Consider the following 21,189-nt stretch of genomic DNA (forward strand, 5'->3'; position numbering starts at 1 on the left):
AGGGGAGCATTTGGACATCTGGAGGGGACAGTGCTAGGACATGGGGTGAGGTGCAGTGGGCTTGGCGGGTAGATGGGAGACAAGAGTTTGTCCTTCGGACAAAGGTGGAGCCACAGGACGGCTCTGAGTAGGGACCTCACCCAGGTGGTCAGAGGCCCTCTGGCTTGACTGTGGCCAGGGCAGGTATGAATGAAAGCAGGAGGGAACTTATCTGCCACTATTTCCTGACTCTGTCCCCGGTGTCCCTTCCTCTGCTTAAACCTACAACGACCCCTTCTTGCCCTTCCCACAGAGGCTGTGGTCAGCAGTGGACGAGTGGAGAAGTCTCCACATGAGCAGGAGATTAAATTCTTTGCCAAGGTGAGAGGTGGACTCAGAAACTGGAGGCACTGTTTTCTGGGAGAATCCCTGTACCTCTCACCCACCCCATTTTCTTTCCTGTCTAGATTCTGCTCCCTTTGATCAACCAATACTTCACCAACCACTGTCTCTACTTCCTGTCCACACCGGCCAAAGTGCTGGGCAGTGGTGGCCATGCCTCCAACAAGGAGAAGGAAATGATCACCAGGTGAGCTGCCTGTGACCTCTGACCTTACCCAAACCTTTCATTCCTAACCTTGACTCTTATGGGCTCTGGTGGGTGTTTCCGCCTTGGGATGCTCTAGAGTGACCAACTGTCCAAATTTCCCTGGGACTAAAGGGTCTCCCAAGACTTAAGTGACACAGACTGATCACTATGACAGAGGCAGCCTTGCCTCCATCACCTCGACTGCCCAGTTATTGCTGTGACTTTTCGTCTCTTGCAGTGCTGAGAACTGAACTTTACATAGGCTAAGTAAGCAGCCTATAAGTGAACACACCCCAGCCCTCACTGGGGGATTCTAGGCAGGGGCTCTACCACTGAGCCACACCCCAGCCCCTCACTGGGGGATTCTAGGCAGGGGCTCTACCACTGAGCCACACCCCAGCCCCTCACTGGGGGATTCTAGGCAGGGGCTCTACCACTGAGCCACACCCCAACCCTCACTGGGGGATTCTAGGCCATCACTCTCTCTCCAAATGAGCCACTCCTGCAGTCCTTGTCTGTGGCTTCCAAGCTGGGTTATGTCTCCTTTGGCTCCTGTCTCCTCTGGTCAGCTCACCACCATCTTTCATCTAGTTGGTTCCCTCACTCCCTCTTCCCCTGTCCTTCTGCTCCTTTCTCTTTCTTCAGCCTCTTCTGTAAGCTTGCTGCTCTTGTCCGCCACCGAGTCTCCCTCTTTGGTAAGTAGCCCTACGCCTGAGCCTTTCTGCCAGGTCTCCCTCGCTTCCTCTGTCGCCAAGTCCACCTGGAAGAAAGAACTCCAGCTTCAGCCTCCTTCTTATGTTTATTGTTTTCTCTGAACCTGGACTGGGTCATCCTGGAGGTGTGGAAGTTAATCATGCAGGCCACTGTCCCACACAGGGACAGTCCTGAGAGGACAGAGCTAGAAGGAAGAGGGAGGAAGGGTAGGAGGGCAGTCAGGGCCAGGGGTGGGAAGGACACCCGGGGGACTGTGGAGCCTAGGTGGGGTAGCTATGAACCTAGCCAGGAAGTGGAGTCAGAGAGGAGGGGGTTGTGATGGATGTGAGGACGTGCTGGCTTGGGGCCCCTCCTTCAGCCTGGCCCGTGTTCCATTCCCAGGGACGGATGCCCCAGCTGTGGTCAACTGTCTTCACATATTGGCACGTTCTCTGGATGCCAGGTATGGCTTGGGGGCGCTCATACACACTTGAATCATGTCCCCAAACCCAGTTCTCCTATACTCTCTGAAACCCAATTTAGGTGACATGGTGAGACTTCGTCTCAGAAGAGGAAGAGGAATGGGAGGAGGAGGAGGAGAAAGGAGGAAAGGAGGGGGAAGGGAGGAGAGGGAGGCCTCTGCTTCTGCCTCTGCAGCTCTGCACACCCCTCCTAGAACGGTGATGAAGTCAGGCCCCGAGATTGTGAAGGCTGGGCTCCGCTCCTTCTTCGAGAGTGCCTCCGAGGACATTGAGAAGATGGTGGAGAACCTGCGGCTAGGCAAGGTGTCCCAGGCGCGCACCCAGGTGAAGGGCGTGGGCCAGAACCTCACCTACACCACGGTGGCCCTGCTGCCCGTCCTCACCACCCTCTTCCAGCACATCGCCCAACACCAGTTCGGAGACGATGTCATCCGTAAGGACTCCTGAGACCGAGGGCAAGGGCAGGGGTGGGGCGTCTGCTTGATCAGCACTGCCTGGCCTGAGGCGTGCGGTGGTCACTAGGTGTTAGAGCGTATGCTTTCTTCCATAGCCAAAGCACAGAGTCCATAAAGTGTGCAGAGCAGAAGGCATTCACTGAATGTGAGTTCAAAAGCCACAGTGGTGGTGCTGTAAACAATCTCAGCACTCAAGACACTGAAGCAGGGGGATGACTGCAAGTTTGAGGCTAGCCTGAGCTATATATAGGGAGTTCTAGGCCAGCCTGGGCTAAAGCAAAAAGAAAAAAGGGCTGAAGACATGTAACTCAATAGTGAATTACTGGGCTGGTACTGAGCGGTGAAGAGCTGGGAACAAGATTCAGTGATAGCTCTCCTAAACTGCACAATGAAAGGCTAAAAGCGTGGCTCAGTGGTAGAGCCCCTGCCTAGAATCCCCCAGTGAGGGGCTGGGGTGTGGCTCAGTGGTAGAGCCCCTGCCTAGAATCCCCCAGTGAGGGGCTGGGGTGTGTGACTCAGTGGTAGAGCTCCTGCCTAGAATCCCCCAGTGAGGGGCTGGGAGTGTGGCTCAGTGGTAGAGCCTCTGCCTAGAATCCTCCAGTGAGGGGCTGGGGTGTGACTCAGTGGTAGAGCCCCTGCCTAGAATCCCCCAGTGAGGGGCTGGGGTGTGTGACTCAGTGGTAGAGCTCCTGCCTAGAATCCCCCAGTGAGGGGCTGGGAGTGTGGCTCAGTGGTAGAGCTCCTGCCTAGAATCCCCCAGTGAGGGGCTGGGAGTGTGGTTCAGTGGTAGTGCCTTCACCTAGAATCCCCCAGTGAGGGGCTGGGGTGTGGCTCAGTGGTAGAGCCCCTGCCTAGAATCCCCCAGTGAGGGGCTGGGGTGTGGCTCAGCGGTAGAGCCCCTGCCTAAAATCCCCCAGTGAGGGGCTGGGGTGTGGCTCAGCCATAGAGCCCCTGCCTAGAATCCCCCAGTTAGGGGCTGGGGTGTGGCTCAGCGGTAGAGCCCCTGCCTAGCAAGCACAGAGTGCTGGGTTCCATCTCCAGCACCGCACATATACTTGCACCAGAGACCCAATGACCCTTAATCACTGTAACTCAAAGAAGCTAGAAGTTTCTTTCTCTTGAATGTAGCAGTCCCCAAAGTAGATCATAAAGTCCTAAGAGCAGAAGTTCAAGTTCCCTCTGTCTCATTGCTCTGCCTTCTCTAAAGTCTTTCCCTCATGGTGCACTATGCCTCACTGGCGTCCTCCCAGGCAGAGGAAGAGGCAGCAGGGAGTTGCTGCAGCCCTGTGATGAACGGTCTAGAAGGGCCCCTTAGTCAGGGTTTCTCCCTGTGACGTCCTAACTAAAAGAAACAATTCAGATGGAGGACAGATCTGTTGGACTCACTCTCCCAGAAGTTTCAGTAATTGGTCACTTGGCTCCCTTCACTGGTGGCATCATGGTGGCAGGAACACGTAGCAAGCTGCTGACCTCATGGGAACCGGGGAGACACTGAGATAGAGGCAGAGAAAAGGCATACCCTCCAAAGGCCTGTCTGCAAGGATCTACTTCCTTCAATGTGGCCCCACCTTCCACCTTCCACCGTCTCTGTCCAGTTATGAATCCATCAGCAGCATGAGATCAGAGCCCTTATGGCCCAATCAGATCTCAGACTTCCATATCTGCACATCACTGCCTTGATTCTGCAACATGTGAGCCTTTGAGGGAAACACTTTACATTCAAACCAGAGTAGGTGCTACTGCTTCTGGGGTGGGAGGCGTGTGTGAGGGTGAGGCCTGCAGGAATTGTAGGCTATAGTACAGCTGTGCCTGAACTCACTTCCTATTTGAAATTAGAATCTTTACTAGTTTGGGGTGGGTTTTTTTTTTAAAAAAGAACATTTATTTCTTTATTGTGTGGTAGAATCATGCCAACATTAGTGGAGGACACAGGACAATAAATCTGAGGGAATTGGTTCCCTTCTTCCACCACATAGGTTCTGGGATCAAACTCAGGTTGTCAGGCTTGGTAGAAGATACAGTTGCTTGCTGAACCATCCTGCTGGCCTTCAGTTTTGTTTCTGTTGTTGTTGTTTGTTTGTGGGTTTTTTTGTGTGTGGTTGCTGGTTTGGGTTTTATTTTGGTTTTTCAAGACAGGGTTTCAGTGAGTAGCTCTGGCTGTTCTGGAACTTGCTCTGTAGACCAGGCTGGCTTCGAACTTGCAAAGATCCTCCTGTCTCTGCTTCCTGGGATTAAAGGCCTGTATCACCATGCCCAGCCCAGGCCTTCGTCTTTGATCCTGCTGCCTCCACCTCCCAAGTGCTGAGATTACGGGCATGCACCATGGAACTCAGCTGTCCTTAAGTTTTAAAAATTCATACTCCCAAAGTTGGGGAGATGACCCAGTTGGAAAAGCTGTTTAAGCACGAGGACCTGGGTTTGGATCCCTTTATCCTTGTAGAAATCACATGCAGTGGCATGTACCTGCAGTCTCAGTGCTGGGAGGACAGGCAAGGACATCCCTGAGGCTCACTCGCTGGCCAGCTCCACTAGCAGAATATGTGAACTCCAGGGTCAGTGAGAGGCCTTTCCTCAGAAACCAAGGTGAGCTGCGCCTGTGATCTCAATACTTGGGAGGCAGAGGCAGGTGTATCTCTGTGAGTTCAAGACCAGCCTTATCTATGTAGTGAGTTCTAGATCAGTCAGGGCTACATAGTGAGTTCCAATCCAGCTAAAGTTACATAGTGAGATCCTGTCCTTAAAAATTTAAATTATGGGCTGGAGAGATGGCTTAGGGGTTAAGAGCACTGACTGCTCTTCCAGAGGTCCTGAGTTCAATTTCCAACAATCACATGGTGGCTCACAACTATCTATAGTGAGATCTGGTGCCCTCTTTTGTCATAAAGGTATATATGCGGATAGAGCATTTATACGTTAAATAAATCTTAAAAAATAAAACACACAGATAGCTTTGAATAAATATTTTTTAAAAATTAAGTTGTAAAGAAAGAAATTGAGCAGTTGACTGCTTTTGACCTCTGGGCTCCATGTGCACAGACACCAGAACACATACACATACCATGCACACACAGGAGAAATGCAGATGTTCTGAAGTCACTCTATTGTATTCAGCTTTCTCTCAGTCGTCTTTTCTCAATTTTGACCTCCCCTGACCTCCTTTTGTCTCACGCCTTTGTATAGTCAGTGTTCTTACTTTGGCCCTCTGGGAGGTGGGATCACACCCAACGTCACACGCTCCTGTGTGTGCTTTGTCCTGGAGGAAGTACTGACATGTTCATCTAAGAGGTCAAGGAAAAACAGACAACTACCCTTTAGTAAGCACCTCCTGCGTCCTCTTTCCTTCCTTCCTTCCTTCCTTCCTTCCTTCCTTCCTTCCTTCCTTCCTTTCCCCCCAAGAAAGAGTTTCTCTGTGTAGCCCTGGCTGTCCTGGAACTCACTCTGTAGACCAGGCTGGCCTTGAACCCACAGAGATCCACCTGCCTGTGCCTCCCAAGTGCTGGGATTAAAGGCGTGCGCCACCACTGTCATCTTGTGTCCTCTTTTCTAAGTGCTTTTTAAGAATTAATCCAGGGTTGGAGAGATGGCTCAGAGGTTAAGAACACTGGCTGCTCTCCAGTGTGTGGTGACTCACGATAATCTGTAATGATAATCTGGTGCCCTATTCTGTCATGCAGGCATATATGCAGACAGAGCACTGTGTGCATAATAAATATCTAGATAGATAGATAGATAGATAGATAGATAGATAGATAGATAGATAGATGGCTAGATAGATAGATAGATAGATAGATAGATAGATAGATAGATAGATGGCTAGATAGATAGATAGATAGATAGATAGATAGATAGATAGATAGATAGATAGTATTAATCCATTTGAGGACTGGGTGTAGTTTAGTAGCAGAGCACTTGCCTAGAGTGTGTGAGGTTCCAAGTTCTATCCCTAAGAGCACAAATTAAAAATAAATAAACTCATTTGATCTCAAACTATCCAATATGAAAGGTACTATATTGATCCCACTTCACAGATGGGGAACCTGAGGCTAAAAGAGACTTGGTCTTGGCTGAATCACAAAGCATAAATGCCAGGGGGCGGGCTCTATGGCTTCATCTCTTACCCACCGGCCATGTGGTGACAGAGAAGTGGTAGATAGTGGGCTGCCATGGTGGGCACAGCCCAGACCCTCCCTCTTCCTCCCCTCTCTTCAGTGGATGACGTGCAAGTGTCTTGCTACCGAACGCTGTGCAGTATTTACTCTCTGGGCACCACCAGGAACCCCTACGTGGAAAAGTAAGGAAATTGGGACATACTCTGGGGTTATGGTGGAAGGGAGGGGACCTGTGAAGTGGAGTTGGGATGCAAAGTTGGAGATGTTTAATCTTGGCCCTGCCACTGTACCAGGATAGCTGAAGTTCACCCCAGTACCCACAAGAGGGCGCGTAGTAGAAAGGCCAGACGTAAAAGCAGAGGCTGTGGGATCTGGGAGAGTGTGGAAATCAGACAGACACTTGCTAAATGTGCTTGAGCGGCTAGTCTCTGGGGAGTAAGCTTGACCTGGTAGGAGATGCAGAGAAACGGGGCGGCAGCATGCTGGAGACATTTCAGTTTGCATACAAGTCTTTGCAAGGCGCGCAGCGAAGGGTGCACACAAGAGCTGCGCCCGAGAGGACCAGGAGGGACGCTTCTGTGCAGGAAGGGACTCCGCTCAGGACTCCGCGGAGGGACTCACGGAAGCTAACTGCAGCCCTTCTTCCAGGCTGCAGCCAGCCCTCGGGGAATGCCTGGCCCGCCTGGCCGCAGCCATGCCAGTGGCATTTCTGGAGCCTCAGCTGAATGAATATAACGCCTGCTCCGTTTACACCACCAAGTCTCCTCGAGAGCGGGCCAGTGAGTTGTGTGGGCTGGGGCTGCTTTCAACATCACAGAGCCGCTGAGAATTCTCCTGGGTAGAAGTGCTGCACGCCCTGGCCATGCTCTAGGGGACCATCCCAAGTCCCTGCACTGGGAGAATTGTGGGGTCAGAGTGAAACTGGGAGCTGTGAGGTTCATTACGGAGTTGGGGATGCGGGTACTTCCCAGCGTCCTTGAGGCTTGAGTGAGAGAGTTTTTCATTCAGTGTCTGTGGAGTACCACTTAGGGACAAGATTCAGAAGTGACTAGACAAGCCACAGGCAAACATCCCGTCTTCACAGCCCCGGGGTTAGAGCCAGGTGTGGGTCTCAGAAAATGTCCTTTGGTCACGCTGTCTCCCCAAACCCAGCCAGCTGTGGTGGCGGGAGCTTGTATCCCCAGCCCCTGGAAGGGAAAGGGCAGGAGGGTCAGAAGTTCAAGGTCATCTTCACTCCTTAGTGAAAATTGAGGCCAGCCTGCACCGCCTGAGACTCAGTCCCCCCCTCCCACCCCCAACTATCTATTTCCAGCCCATGGAAGGGAACAGGGAAACTGAGTTCCAAGGGACAAAATGGAGTATAGAAACATGGAACTGGCTCAAGCTGGCTGTGACAGCACAAGCCCCTCTGCAGGCTGAGTTTCAGGCCAGCATGGGCTACTTCACTGTGTCTTATCTCAGAAAGGGCGGGGGGGGGGATCAGGGTCGGAAAGTGCTTTTAGGGTTCAAGGCCTGCCCGAGACCATGTCTGGATAAAACAATTGGGATTCTTGCTTCAGAAGTTCAGTGAGGAAGTTCCATGTCATTTTAGCCAAGGTGGCACATGCCCTTACTTGCAGCACTTGGGAGGCAGAGGCAGGTGGCCCCCTGTGAGTTCAAGGCAGCCTGGTCTACAGAGTGAGACAAGTCCCACATCAGGACTGCATGTTTGGATTGGGGCCAAATTTTGCACATGAGTGTGACTTTAGGGGTGAATCAGATTCGGGGCATAAAGTATTTGGGGGGGGCACTGGGTTTCAGTGGAAGGATTGTGAAAGGAACCTGGGTTGGCAGGTAAGATGGAAGGACGGGGTGTTGGGGACTCTTCTAGGTACAAGGTGATTCATTGGTGGCAGGTGGGCTGCAGAGCCAGTTGTAGAGCAGTGACAGTTGGCATACCCTAACCTGTCCCTGCTCCCCAGTCCTGGGGCTCCCCAACAGTGTGGAAGAGATGTGTCCTGACATCCCAGTGCTAGAGCGGCTCATGGCAGAAATCGGAGGGCTGGCCGAGTCCGGGGCGCGCTACACGGAGATGCCACACGTGATCGAGATTACACTGCCCATGCTGTGCAGCTACCTGCCCCGCTGGTGGGAGCGAGGACCCGAGGCACCCCCACCAGCCCTGCCTGCAGGGGCTCCGCCACCCTGCACAGCCGTCACCTCCGACCACCTCAATTCCCTACTGGGGAACATCCTTCGCATTATCGTCAACAACCTGGGCATCGACGAGGCCTCATGGATGAAGCGGTTGGCTGGTGCGTCTGCAGGGCAGTGTCCCCGAGGGGTGGGGGAGCAGTGTGTTGGCGCCCCTGGAATAGGGGGTTCTGGGAGGGGATGGGCTGGGAATGAGGGTCAGGGGCTATGTTGGAGGCCAGAGGTCAGGAGTGAAAGACACCCACCCTCCCGCAGTGTTCGCCCAGCCCATTGTGAGTCGCGCCAGGCCTGAGCTCCTGCGCTCCCATTTCATCCCCACCATTGGGCGATTGCGCAAGCGTGCAGGGAAGGTGGTGGCTGAGGAGGAGCAGCTGCGCCTGGAGGCCAAGGCAGAAGCTGAGGAGGGCGAGCTCCTGGTACGGGATGAGTTCTCCGTGCTCTGCCGGGACCTGTATGCCCTCTACCCTCTGCTCATCCGCTACGTGGACAACAACAGGTCAGCAAAGCCCTGGCCAGACTCAGGCTTCCTTAACCCCACTCAGCCCTGTCCAGCCCTTTCCCCTCCCTATCCCCTCTGAGCTGGGGAGATGGCTGAGTGGGTGAAGTGGTAGGTCCTGAGTTCGAACCCCAGAACCCATGTAAAGCGGACGCAGCAGCTCACATCTGCTATCCCTGTGCTCCTATGATGAGATGGGAGGTGGAGATGGGACAGTGTCTGGAAACTGTAGCCCACCTAGCCTGGAGCCCTGTGGAGACAACAAAGAGACTGTGTCTCAAACAAGGTAGCAAGGACAACACCATATGCACAGTGGCAAGTGCCTGCACACACACACACACACACACTTTCAACCTTCCTGGGTTTGTCTCCTCTGCTCTCTTACCCCATGAGGGTTAGAGCATGCACTACAGGGAGACTTATTACACCCCACCTCCAGCACCGTGTCTACCTGTGTGTAGAACTAAGTTCCTAGCTTTTGTAGTGAAAACCAATGGTCAGGCTTTCCTCCACAGAGAGAAAAGAGGAGCCTAGATGGCATCTGGTTAGCCTAATAGTCCCCCCAAGAACATAGGTCTTTAAGAAGAAGATGCACAGGGCTGGAGAGATGGCTCAGCAGTTAAGAGCACTGGCTGCTCTTCAGAGGTCCTGAGTTCAATTCCCAGCAACCATATGGTTGGGATATGATATGATTTGATGCCCTCTTCTGGCACAAAGGCATACATGCAGATAGAACCTCATATACCTAAAATAAATAAATAAATTTTAAAAAAAGAAAAAAGAAAAAGATGCATGCTAACTAATGTCTTCCTAAAACCAAAAGTACTAGCTACATAGCTTGAACTCCAAAATCCCTCTGGATTGAAAAAGACTGTAAGGTTGCCTTGGGCTCTATGATTGATTAGCTATGTCTGCCAGGGGGCGGAATGGGAAGTAGTGGTGTGCATTCTGTGCAAGTGCCATTGCAGATCTGGACTGCCTTGGACTGCGATTCCTTACTACCAAATCAGCATGCGGTCTTTGTTGTTGCTGCTGTCTTGTTCTTTGTTTTTTTGAGATCGAGTCTCTCTGTGTAGTTAGAATGAGAACATTCTAGACTGGTAAATGCAGAGAAATGTCCTGCCTCAGCCTTCCAAGTTCAGCCATAAGTTTTGTGAGCAAAATTATGCTGATATCTGTTGACTCATCCTGGACTAGAAACCTTCAGATTTAGACACAAAATTGTATTGAATAGAAACCTCCTTTTCTCCCAGCTTGGCTTTATTTGTTGTGGGGTTTTTCGTTGTTGTTGTTTTTGTTTTCCTTCTTGTCTAAGCAGAAAGGGAGGAGGGCAGGCACTCACCCCAGAGCACTCTGCTGGCACCATCTCCTTCGGATCACAGCAAAGGGCTTTACCGGACCATCTGACCCCGCTCTCCGCTCCCTCTGCCACGTTTTTTATCTTTAGGCATAGAAGAGAATTGGGCTATTGGGATGACCTTCTGGTTAACGTAGGGAAGAGAGGGCACTGAGCAGAGTACAGATCTACTGACTAAGCGTGACAGCTGTCACACAGCCCAGCCAGCGGTGCCGGCTGCACAGCACCAGTGCACCATGCTTCTTCCTTTTGTTTTGCTTGCAGCGGGTTCTCTCCCTATTGTCCAGTCTGGCTTGGAACATGCCATTTACCCTGGGTTGACCTCAGACTGATGGCTCAGCCTCCTGGAGCTGGGGGTACGGGTGTGCTGCCATGCCCATCCCTACAAGGCCTCTTTATCCTTCCCCTGATGCTGGACATAGAGCTTTTCCACTATACACACATTAATATAGGACTTGCTTAAAAAACAAAACAGCAGAAGACACTTTTATCCTCCCATCCACAGCATCAGTTACATTCAGTTCATAGTGGTTAGAAAGGTAAATAGAAAATTCTATACTGGGTACAGTGGTATGCCTCAAGTAGCTGAGGCAGGAGAATTGCTGTGAGTTCCAAGTCCTCCTGGGCTAAATTAAAATTTTTTTAAAGGGCTGAAATTTTAATTTTTCACTGAATTGACCAGATTTCCTTACCCCCCCATACACACACACTGAACATTCTTGGTTCCCATGAGGTCCTCTGAGTCTCTCTGGGTGACCCTCTCCCCTGGGGACACCTGCACACCTTACCTGTTCCTTCCTGGACCCCAGGGCACATTGGCTGACAGAGCCCAATCCCAACGCAGAGGAGCTGTTCAGGATGGTGGGCGAAATCTTCATCTACTGGTCCAAGTCCCATGTGAGTCCCTATCCCTGTGTGAACCCCCACCCACACAAGTCCCTGCCCCCACCACTCTCCTTTTCCAGAGTCCCAAAGCGGGTGCCTCCTCCCTGTTTCTGGGCCTGAGCCCCACACTGCTTCCCCCACCAGAACTTTAAGCGAGAGGAACAGAACTTTGTGGTCCAGAATGAGATCAACAACATGTCCTTTCTGACGGCCGACAATAAGAGCAAAATGGCCAAGGTGAGTGTTTAGCCAGTCTGTGGATGTGGGGGTGGGGGCACCCCAGGACTACCTCTTTGGCCCCTCCTAAACCAGCAGTCTCCTGTTCCGGTCATTTCCCCTTTAGCTCTCAGGGCACCCTTCTTCCCCATGTCCGTCCCTCCTCAGGTCCCTTCCCTCCTCGCTTTTTCTATGACCCCCCATCTCCCCATCTTCCCGATTTCTTTCCTCCCTCCTCTTCCTCTACCTCCCTATAGCTCCCCCTCCCCTTTTCCTTCCCTTCCCCATCTTCTTACCCAACTCCCTCCTATTTCCTCACTTCCTCCCCCTTCTCTCCCCACCCCATTACTTTCCGTTTCTCTTATCTCCCATTTTTTCCTTCTCTCCCCATCACTCCATACCCTCCCTTTCTTCTCTCTTTTCACAACTGCCCTCTTTGGGGGGCGGTCTCAAAAAACAGCACCCCTCTAAGTCCAGGTCTGGAAATGCTCAACTAAAGGCTGGGTGGGTGGGGCAGAGGAGCCAGGGTCTGGCTAACTTGGAGTTGGGTCTGGGGGGCTCCTTCTGGCTGGGGTAACCCTTCTTGTCTCTGTCTGCAACCTGTTGAAGCAGGCGGGAGACGTACAGGTCAGCGCCACATCTGGAACCTTCTGCATGGCTTTTGGCTAATACCTTTCCCCACCCAGAGCCCCCCCTCTCCTCCCCCCCGTCCCTGTCCCCACCCTTCGTCCTTAGCTCCTGGAACCTTCTGCATGGCTTTACCTTTGGCTAATACCTTTCCCTACCCAGAGCCCCACCCTCTCAACCCCCCCCCCCCCCGCACCGTCCCTGTCCCCACCCTTTGTCCTTAGCTCCTGGCCCTCATCCTTCATCTTTGTCTTCTTTCTCCCCACCACCCACTCCTTTTCCCACTCTCAGCTTTGACAAGTTTTGATGAGTTGTTGAATTATTTCTTTTCTGGTTTTTGGTGGATTTTCTTTTCTTTTTTCTTTTTTGGTTTTATTACCAAAAAAAAAAAAAAATCAACATGCATTGTGGGCTGAGTTCCGGGGGGTGGAGTGTGGCCCATGCATGGTTGGGGCAACCCTGGCTGTGCGCAGGTGTATGTGTGGGGCTCTGGAATCCAGCGGACGTGGGTAGAGCCCTCTGATGCAGTGAGCTGCGTGACTCTTGCCAAATGTCACCTTTTTGAGCCTCTGACGGCACCCAGCCCCTGGGCCCAGGCCCGGGCCTCTTTAAAGACTCAGAAATGCTGCATGTGAGGACTTGGGCAGTGTCTGGCACTTGAACCATGCTCGGCATCGCCATGGATGGGACTCTGGCCGCAGTTTGCCCCGGGGATTTCTTGTCGGCATGACGGGAGTGGTCTTGGCCAGGGAGGGGTCTGCACCTAAGATGCCAGGACGTGACTGTGGGACTCTGTGTTCCGTGTTTTGGCCTCCAGATCTTTCTAGATCTCTCTTGCACCGTCTGTCCCCCTGTGTCCTCGTCTCCCTCAGTCTTTTGGTGTCTCCCCCTTTCTTCCAGTTTATCTTGTCTCTTGGTGCCCTTTGTGGGCCCACATCTTTGTTTTGTTCTTGGAAACATGGTTTGGGGGTGTGAAGAGTGGACTGGAATGAGGAAGACAGCACAGGACTCAGGAATTTTCTGAGAGAGGCTCACTAAATCTTGGAAATTTGCAGGGACATAGAAGGGTTCTAGTGAGATGTTGGGGTGCAGGCTCTGGATGGGGTGGAGAGGGCTGTGGCCCACGGTGAGTAAGATCGGGGTGGGAAGAGTGGACATAGACATGTACTCTGATGTTAGGGAGGGTGGCTTGCCAGACAGGTTAGGAGCTGGATTGTGTAAAATGGCTGTAGGTTGGGGCTGGGGCAGTGGGGTGGGGACTTGAACAAGCACTGAGCCCTGTGTCCCCACAGTCAGGTGGCTCAGACCAGGAACGCACCAAGAAGAAGCGCCGGGGGGACCGGTACTCAGTGCAGACATCTCTGATTGTGGCCACGCTCAAGAAAATGCTGCCAATCGGACTAAACATGTGTGCTCCCACCGACCAGGACCTCATTGTGCTGGCCAAGGCCCGCTATGCTCTGGTGCTTGTCCACCCCACCCTGCCCCTAGGACCCCAGTGAATGCTAGAATCTAAGGGAGGCTCTCAGAATCCTACCATAGGATCCCCCAAAGCCCTGTAGGACCCCAAATGCTTACCAAACCCTCTAGGATTCTCTGAGCCTTGTCCCAGGATGCTGAGGACTGCACCCCAGAAACCTAAGGATTTGGACACATTTTAACCCTCAAATGCAACCAGAGAACCTTGGGACTCCACAACAGCCTCTCCCCAAGAGCTGTGTTATAACCACTGAGACCCTGATGATCCCCCAAGACACCTGGAGTCTCTGAACTCTTCATCAAGACCCCCCTCAAGTCTCCTGAGACTCACTGACTGCCTTATAACTGAATGCCCCATATACCCTCATGGCTGAAGGTCTGGGTCCTCTGGAACCCTCAGGCTCACCTCCTTTTGTCTTCAGACACCCAGTGAATCTTTGTGGTTCAAAGAACTGCCTCCCAGAATCCTAATGTCCCCTTTCCCACAACCACCACTCCCAACCTCTGAGGTCCCGAAAGGTCCTAAGGATCAACTAATCCAGGCCCTAGGACTTCTTAATCCAGCTGGGACCCCCAAAACCTCCACAGGACCTACTTCTCCCATACATAGAATGGCAAGATGGTACCTCTTTTCAACCTCAGTACCCCTAAGAAGCCCTCCAAGATTTTGCCCCAAGACCCCTCTTAAGCACTGGACAGTTTCCTACCCCGCTAAAGCCCGGAGGGTACTTGATCTGTTATATTGCAACGACCCCTTTCCTGGGACTCCAGAGGCCACTCCTCAACCTTAGCCTCCTAGGACATGTGTCCTTTGGACACTGTAGAGTCTTCCAGAGCCCCCACGACCCTAATTTTGAGCCTTGAGGTCCCTCTTGACCCATCTAACTTTCCTTTTGGCCCTGTGTAGCCAGACATTTACTCGACTTTCCCAACTTCCTATACCCTCTGCTGATCTTGCCAGTTACCCTCATAGCCCCCCGTTACCTCCCCTGATCCTCCAAACTCCCCATCCTACTCAGCACTGAGAAGTCCCTCTTTGGGCTGCTTGCCTTTTGACGGTGTCCCCTGTCAACCCCCCCAAGGTTCACTAATCCCTCTGTCCCTTCAAGGTGAGCCTGTGACTCTCCCTAGACGCCTGCCCGCCCACAGCCCACAGTTATGTTCTTCTCGTTTCCCCAGGTTGTACCCATCAAGCCCTGGGTGTCAGGTGTAGGAGGGGGAGGGCTGTGGTCATGGGGGAGGGGGAGGACTCCAGAGTGACCCAGTGGGCCTTGTCTTCCCAGAAAGACACAGACGAGGAGGTGCGTGAATTCCTTCAAAACAACCTCAACCTTCAGGGAAAGGTAAGTGCTTTGTGTGTGTGTGTGTGTGTGTTTCTGTGTGTGTGTGAAGCACCAGGCGTGGAATGGGTGACCTTTTTTTAAAATTCATTTTTTTTTTTTTTTTTTTTTTTTTTTGGTTTTTCGAGACAGGGTTTCTCTGTGGTTTTGGAGCCTGTCCTGGAACTAGCTCTTGTAGACCAGGCTGGTCTCGAACTCACAGAGATCCGCCTGCCTCTGCCTCCCGAGTGCTGGGATTAAAGGCGTGCGCCACCACCGCCCGGCTAAAATTCATTTTTAAATTAAATTTATGTATTTAGTGTGTGTGTTTGCAAGCTTGTGGAAGTCAGAGAGCAACTTGCAGGAATTAATTCTCTCCTTCTACAGCGTGGGTCCCAGGCATTGAACTCAGATCTTCAGGCTTGGCAGCAAGGGCTCTGACCCATTAATGCCCTTGCCAGTTCTGAAGAAGGGACCTTGGTTCTCATGCAGCCACCTAAGCTTGGTAGTAGGAAGGGGCCAGGTATTTGCCTTCACGCAGGCGTCCTTATTCCCCTTAGGTCGAAGGCTCCCCATCTCTTCGCTGGCAGATGGCACTGTACCGCGGTGTCCCAGGTCGCGAGGAAGATGCCGATGACCCCGAGAAAATTGTGCGCCGAGTCCAGGAGGTGTCTGCTGTGCTCTACCACCTGGACCAGGTGGGTGCCTCTTGTGGCTGTGGGCAGAGCCTGGTCTTGCGTCTGTGGGAGGGGCCTGATAGTGATGGGTGGGACTAGGGATGGAGCCTTGTGTGTAAGGAGCGGTGTGTGAATCTGTGGAAAGAGCATATTGCAGCTAGGGACAAGTGTGCCAAAGCACTGGGGCTAGAGTGAGGTCTCCCCAAGATGCCTTGGATCTGTTGGCGGAAGAGCCCGCGTGTTCCTTTGACCCTGTTCCGCTCTGCATGTAGACTTAGACACGCATGGGCAGCTCCACTCAGAGTTGGGTGGGACTCGGGCCAGTACCAGGATCTGAGGACATGACATAACGTTCCACTATCCAGACGGAGCATCCTTACAAGTCCAAGAAGGCGGTGTGGCATAAACTTTTGTCCAAGCAGCGCCGGAGGGCAGTGGTTGCCTGTTTCCGGATGACGCCCCTGTACAACCTGCCCACGTAAGGCCTTCGGGGAGGAGGAGAGCGCCAGGAACTTGCAGGAAGGAAAGCGAATTGGGAGTGGGGAGGATGGAGGGCCAATAGGGTCAAGTCTTAGGACTGAGGACGGCAGCTGCGAGGGTACTCGGGAGACACAGTGGCCTAGACAACTTTGCCCTTGCAGGCACCGAGCATGTAACATGTTCCTGGAGAGCTACAAGGCCTCCTGGATCCTGACGGAAGACCACAGTTTCGAGGACCGCATGATAGATGATCTATCAGTGAGCCGGGGACTGCCTGGGGATGTGGAGCAGGGCTGGGTGGGGCTAGGGGATCCTCCACACAGAAATGGGACCCCTGGGAGCTGGAGAGATGGGTCAGAAGTTAAAATCACTGGTTGTTCTTCCAGAAGGCCCAGGTTCAATTCCCAACACACACATGGCAGTCCGCACCGGTCTGTAACTCCAGTTCCAGGGGATCTGACACCCTCACACAGACATACATGCAGGCAAAAACGCCAATGCACATAAAATAAAAGAAAAATTAAAAAGAAAAGAAATGGGAACCCCTTAGGCTTGATTTGGGAAAAGAAAAAATTTTAGTCCAGCAAGGCTATGAGGGGAGACTAAAGGGGACCCCAAAAGCACTATCCTCCAGCCCTCACCCCATCCCTCCAGAAAGCTGGAGAGCAGGAGGAAGAGGAGGAAGAGGTGGAAGAGAAGAAGCCAGACCCCCTCCACCAGCTGGTTCTGCATTTCAGCCGCACTGCTCTGACTGAAAAGAGGTGAGGGTTCTTCCCTGTCCCCAAAACATCCCAAAGATCCCTAGAGAGAGAGAAAAGGAAAAAAGAAAAAGAAAATATAGCTGACCTATTTTAAAAAATTATATAGATTTATTCATTGTGTGTGCATATATGTACAAAGTGCTCATGTGTCCTCTCCTTCAGCCATGTGTGGGTCCAGGTAATGAAACTTAACCTTGGCAGCTCCTTTGCCCTCTGAACGGTCTTCCTAGCCCCTGATCATCGACCTTTTAGCATCACATTGTATACAGTACAGCTACTGTATACTGTTGCAGGGGTGTCACATTATATACAGTACAGCTACTGTATACTGTCGCTTAGGCGTCACATTGTATACAGTAAACAGTTACTGTATATTGTCGCAGGGGCTGAACACTTCACAAGAGCATCTTGTCTGAGGGCTCACAGAAGATACTACCTAGGTTTGTTAGAAGAAAATGTCTTGCCAGGCAGTGGTGCTGCACACCTTTAATCCCAGCACTTGGGAGGCAGAGGCAGGTGGGTCTCTGTGAGTTGGAGGCCAGCCTGGTCTGCAGAGAGAGAGAGTTCCAGGACAGCCAAGGATACACAGAGAAAACCCTGTTTCAAAAATCCACACATAAGCCGGGCAGTGGTGGCACACACCCTTAATCCCAGCACTCGGGAGGCAGAGGCAGACGAATCTCTGTGAGTTCAAAGCCAGCCTGGTCTACAAGAGCTAGCTCCAGGACAGGCTCCAAAGCTACAGAGAAACCCTGTCTCGAAAAACCAAAAGATAAAAAAATAAAAAAAATCCACACATAGACCAAATTAAAAATGAATAATAGATCACCATCTATGAAGTGCTCGTTACAGCTGACTCAGTACTGGTCACTGAACTTGCACACTGGCTCACGTTCTTTGGTTTGGTTTTGGGTTTTTTTTTTTTTTTTTTTTTAGAGACAGGGTTTCTCTGTGTGGCCCTACCTGTCCTGGAACTCACTCTGTAGACCAGACTGGCCTCGAACTCAGAGATCCACCTGCCTCTGCCCCATGAGTGCTGGGATTAAAGGCGGGTTTTAATTCTTTTTGAGACGGTCTCTCTGTGAATCTCAGGATGATCTTGCTTCAGCCTCCTGAGTACTAGGATTGCAAGCTTGGGATACATCTGAATATTGTTTCAAAAAATATATTTTGTTTCTAGTTTTGGTGGATTTCAGTCCATCATGGCTGGGAAGGCATGGCAGTGGGAGTGTGCAGCTGAGACTGTTCACATCGTGACCACGTGCCAGACAGGAAAGGCGAGCCTTCCCTTTCCACACCCTTAGCAAGGCATTTAACCTTTTTCTCCTTGGTAATCCTATGTACATAGTTCATGGGTCAAAATTTTGACATCCACCTATCATAGCCGGAAGGGACATGGGGAAGCCGAATGCCTTGTTTCCCATCTGTGGGAAACTCGTGGCTCTAGAGTTAGTCTGTGTAGGCCAAATCCCAGTGCAAGCCATGCAACCTTATCCAATCAAGATCTTTTGTGACTCAGTTTCCATATCTGTAAAATGGGGCTGGTAATATACCTACCTACCCGATAGAACCACAGCAAAGACACGGAGAACACCTGCCAGCCTCTAAAATAACAGCAATGAAATGGGCAGCTTCAAGCTGGGCACTACCTCTGTGTAATCCCAGCCCTTGGGAAAATGAGATGAAAGCGTTCAAGACCAGGGCATGTAGCTCAGCTGGAAGATTTGTCCCCAGCAGCACAGCAGCCAGGCATGGGCGTGCACACCTGGGATCCCAGCACTCAGAGGACATCTGGAGTTTAAGCCCAACCTGGGTTACACTAGACCTTACCTCAAGAAAAGGAAAGGAGGAGGCAGAGGCAGGCAGAACTCTGTGAGTTCAAGGCCAGCCTGGACTACAGGACAGCTAGGAAACCCTGTCTCGGAAAACAAAACAAGGAAGGAAGGAAGGAAGGAAGGAAGGAAGGAAGGAAACAAGGAAGGAAGGAAGGAAGGAAGGAAGGAAACAAGGAAGGAAGGAAGGAAACAAGGAAGGAAGGAAGGAAGGAAGGAAGGAAGGAAGGAAGGAAGGAAGGAAGGAAGGAAGGAAGGAAGGGGGGAGGTGTCACCACTTGGTCTCCCTCCTTCCTCAGCAAACTGGACGAGGATTACCTGTACATGGCATATGCTGACATCATGGCCAAGGTGAGTCCTGCCTCTGCTCTGCAGTGTTGCCTTCTCCCCAGCTGCAGTGCCCCACCCACTGAAGGGCCAAGTGGGGGACAGAACACTCACTTGGCCCACTCTCACCACCAACCAATGCTGCTCCCCAGAGTTGCCACCTGGAGGAGGGCGGGGAAAATGGCAAAGAAGGTGAAGAGGAGGGATCGGAAGTGTCCTTCGAGGTAGGTGGGAAGCGGGGTCCCAGAAGAAGGGTGGGGAATTATTGACTCCCATTCATTGAGGATGTGAGCAGAGAGCTATCCCTGGGTACCTGGTAGCCACAGAGTTAGCCCTCAAGGCTGAAGGACACAGGAAGCAAACATGAATAATACAAGCTATTCACTGTGGTATAGGGAGGCATGGGTGGAGGGTGGGGACAACTCAGGGTGTGGGTGGGTACAGCAGCCCAGATACAGTGTCTGGCCCAGCCTGGTGGGAGAGTATCTCGATAGAAGTATCTCAGAGAAGACTGTGGCTAAGCAGGGTAAGAGTACAATACAGGAGCCAGCTGCGGTGTCAGACCCCTGTAATCCAGCATTCAGGAGGATGAGTCAGGAGAATCATGAGTTTGAAGCCTGCCTAGGGGGCACCATGACCTTTGAGAAAGATATTTAGGGCTGGAGAGATGGCTCAGTGGGTAAGAGCGCTTGCTGCTGCTCTTCAAGAGGGCCCTGAGTTCAGTTCCTAACACACAGTTTACAAACTTCTGTAATCCCAGTTCCGGGGGATCTTATGCCCTCTTCTGGTCTCTGTGGGTACTGCATAATTACATATATAGATCCTCAGGTGTGTGTGCATGCACACACACACGTGCACACACACACAACCACAGAAAATAAATCTTTTTAAAAATATATTTGAAAACTGAAATACATAAGCTAGCCATAGTGATTCATGGTTGTAATATCAGCACTTGGAAGACCGAGGCAGGAGGATGGCCAGAAGTTCCAGGCCAGCACTGTAAGACCTTTATCAGAACCAAATCTGTAGTTGGATCTGAAGCAAGGTGTAGCAGGGGGTAATTGAGAAGCTGTCATGACTGCTAAGTGGTGTTTGATGTCTGAGGCAGCTTTGGGACACGGATGCTCTAGTGACTGAGCCATGGGCTCTGACAACACTTCACAGCAAAAGGAATGCCAGGCTTGCCTTAGAGAGCGATGCACAGGAGCGTGGGGCTTTTCTGCATGCACGTTCACAGATGGCTCAGGCTCCAGGCACTGAACTGCCTGAGGTCCCTAGACCTGAGCCAGGTACAGGAGACAAGCAGGGTGTAAGACCCTGCAGGGATGGAGGGATCTCACCATCGGAGAGTGGCAGATGTGACTAGGGAGACAGAGGGAGGAGGGTGAGGCCCCGGGGACCCCGGCTAGGCTGCTGACCACTGACACCTGCTCCCCCAACACCCCAGGAGAAGGAGATGGAGAAGCAGAGGCTTCTGTACCAGCAGTCACGGCTGCACAACCGGGGTGCCGCTGAGATGGTGTTGCAGATGATCAGTGCCTGCAAAGGTGCCGTCTGCCTCCCCACATCCCAGGCGCTCCCCTCCTCCCCTATGAGCACACATCCACCTCATCGCCCTCGGTGCACCCATCCCTGCTTACCCTGCCGGCTCCCTGCGTGCCTCCGACCTGCATACACACTCCGGCTCTTGCAAATTCCTTTTGCATGCCTGCCTTTCAATCTCCCTTCTGCCCCCCCCCCCCCATCTGTGCTCACACTCCGTCTCCTCCCTTCACATCCCTGTGATGGCTGCTTTTTATTCTGCCTTATCTCCACTACCTCCAGGAGAGACAGGCGCCATGGTGTCTTCCACCCTGAAACTAGGCATCTCCATCCTCAATGGGGGGAATGCCGAAGTGCAACAGGTAACTAGAGTGGGTGAGCGGGTGCGGGTGGGTGTTCCCAAGTGGCTCCCAGGTCTCCCGCACCCCCATCTCTTTCCTGCTTCCTCTGCAGAAAATGCTGGATTATCTGAAGGACAAGAAGGAAGTGGGCTTCTTCCAGAGTATCCAGGCGCTGATGCAGACCTGCAGGTGGGTCCCTGCCTATCTTCTAGCTCTGCTTTCCTGGGTGGCTGTGTCCTCCTTCCCTGGGCTATTCCTATTCTACTTATAGTGTCCCGGGCCAGGGAAAGCGACCTGCATAGAGGAGTGCAAATTCTAGAGTTGACTAGAAGCGTTAGCGGAAGGAA

The 21,189-nt window shown here is 52.1% G+C and overlaps 1 protein-coding gene across 5 annotated transcripts in view; it reads left to right on the top strand.

Annotated features, from left to right (window-relative positions):
* Positions 1 to 21,189, top strand: part of Ryr1 (ryanodine receptor 1) — a 134,319-nt gene that overhangs the window by 73,959 nt on the left and 39,171 nt on the right. For 2 of the 5 annotated variants that reach the window (XM_075986704.1, XM_075986732.1), the window contains exons 59-81: positions 293 to 360; positions 447 to 568; positions 1,214 to 1,263; positions 1,664 to 1,724; positions 1,938 to 2,176; positions 6,408 to 6,489; positions 6,956 to 7,086; positions 8,269 to 8,601; positions 8,756 to 8,996; positions 11,163 to 11,250; positions 11,383 to 11,475; positions 12,064 to 12,081; positions 13,374 to 13,544; positions 14,844 to 14,903; positions 15,440 to 15,577; positions 15,922 to 16,034; positions 16,198 to 16,294; positions 16,691 to 16,797; positions 18,929 to 18,980; positions 19,109 to 19,180; positions 20,407 to 20,506; positions 20,784 to 20,863; positions 20,955 to 21,031. In XM_075986704.1, coding sequence (XP_075842819.1) covers positions 293 to 360; positions 447 to 568; positions 1,214 to 1,263; positions 1,664 to 1,724; positions 1,938 to 2,176; positions 6,408 to 6,489; positions 6,956 to 7,086; positions 8,269 to 8,601; positions 8,756 to 8,996; positions 11,163 to 11,250; positions 11,383 to 11,475; positions 12,064 to 12,081; positions 13,374 to 13,544; positions 14,844 to 14,903; positions 15,440 to 15,577; positions 15,922 to 16,034; positions 16,198 to 16,294; positions 16,691 to 16,797; positions 18,929 to 18,980; positions 19,109 to 19,180; positions 20,407 to 20,506; positions 20,784 to 20,863; positions 20,955 to 21,031 — 2,593 coding nt within the window. The remainder of the gene's footprint in view (positions 1 to 292; positions 361 to 446; positions 569 to 1,213; positions 1,264 to 1,663; positions 1,725 to 1,937; positions 2,177 to 6,407; positions 6,490 to 6,955; positions 7,087 to 8,268; positions 8,602 to 8,755; positions 8,997 to 11,162; positions 11,251 to 11,382; positions 11,476 to 12,063; positions 12,082 to 13,373; positions 13,545 to 14,843; positions 14,904 to 15,439; positions 15,578 to 15,921; positions 16,035 to 16,197; positions 16,295 to 16,690; positions 16,798 to 18,928; positions 18,981 to 19,108; positions 19,181 to 20,406; positions 20,507 to 20,783; positions 20,864 to 20,954; positions 21,032 to 21,189) is intronic. The other 3 variants (XM_075986723.1, XM_075986741.1, XM_075986713.1) reach the window with 2 other exon arrangements.

The sequence above is a fragment of the Microtus pennsylvanicus genome, chromosome 1, assembly GCF_037038515.1.
Source record: "Microtus pennsylvanicus isolate mMicPen1 chromosome 1, mMicPen1.hap1, whole genome shotgun sequence".
Lineage (NCBI taxonomy): Eukaryota > Metazoa > Chordata > Mammalia > Rodentia > Cricetidae > Microtus > Microtus pennsylvanicus.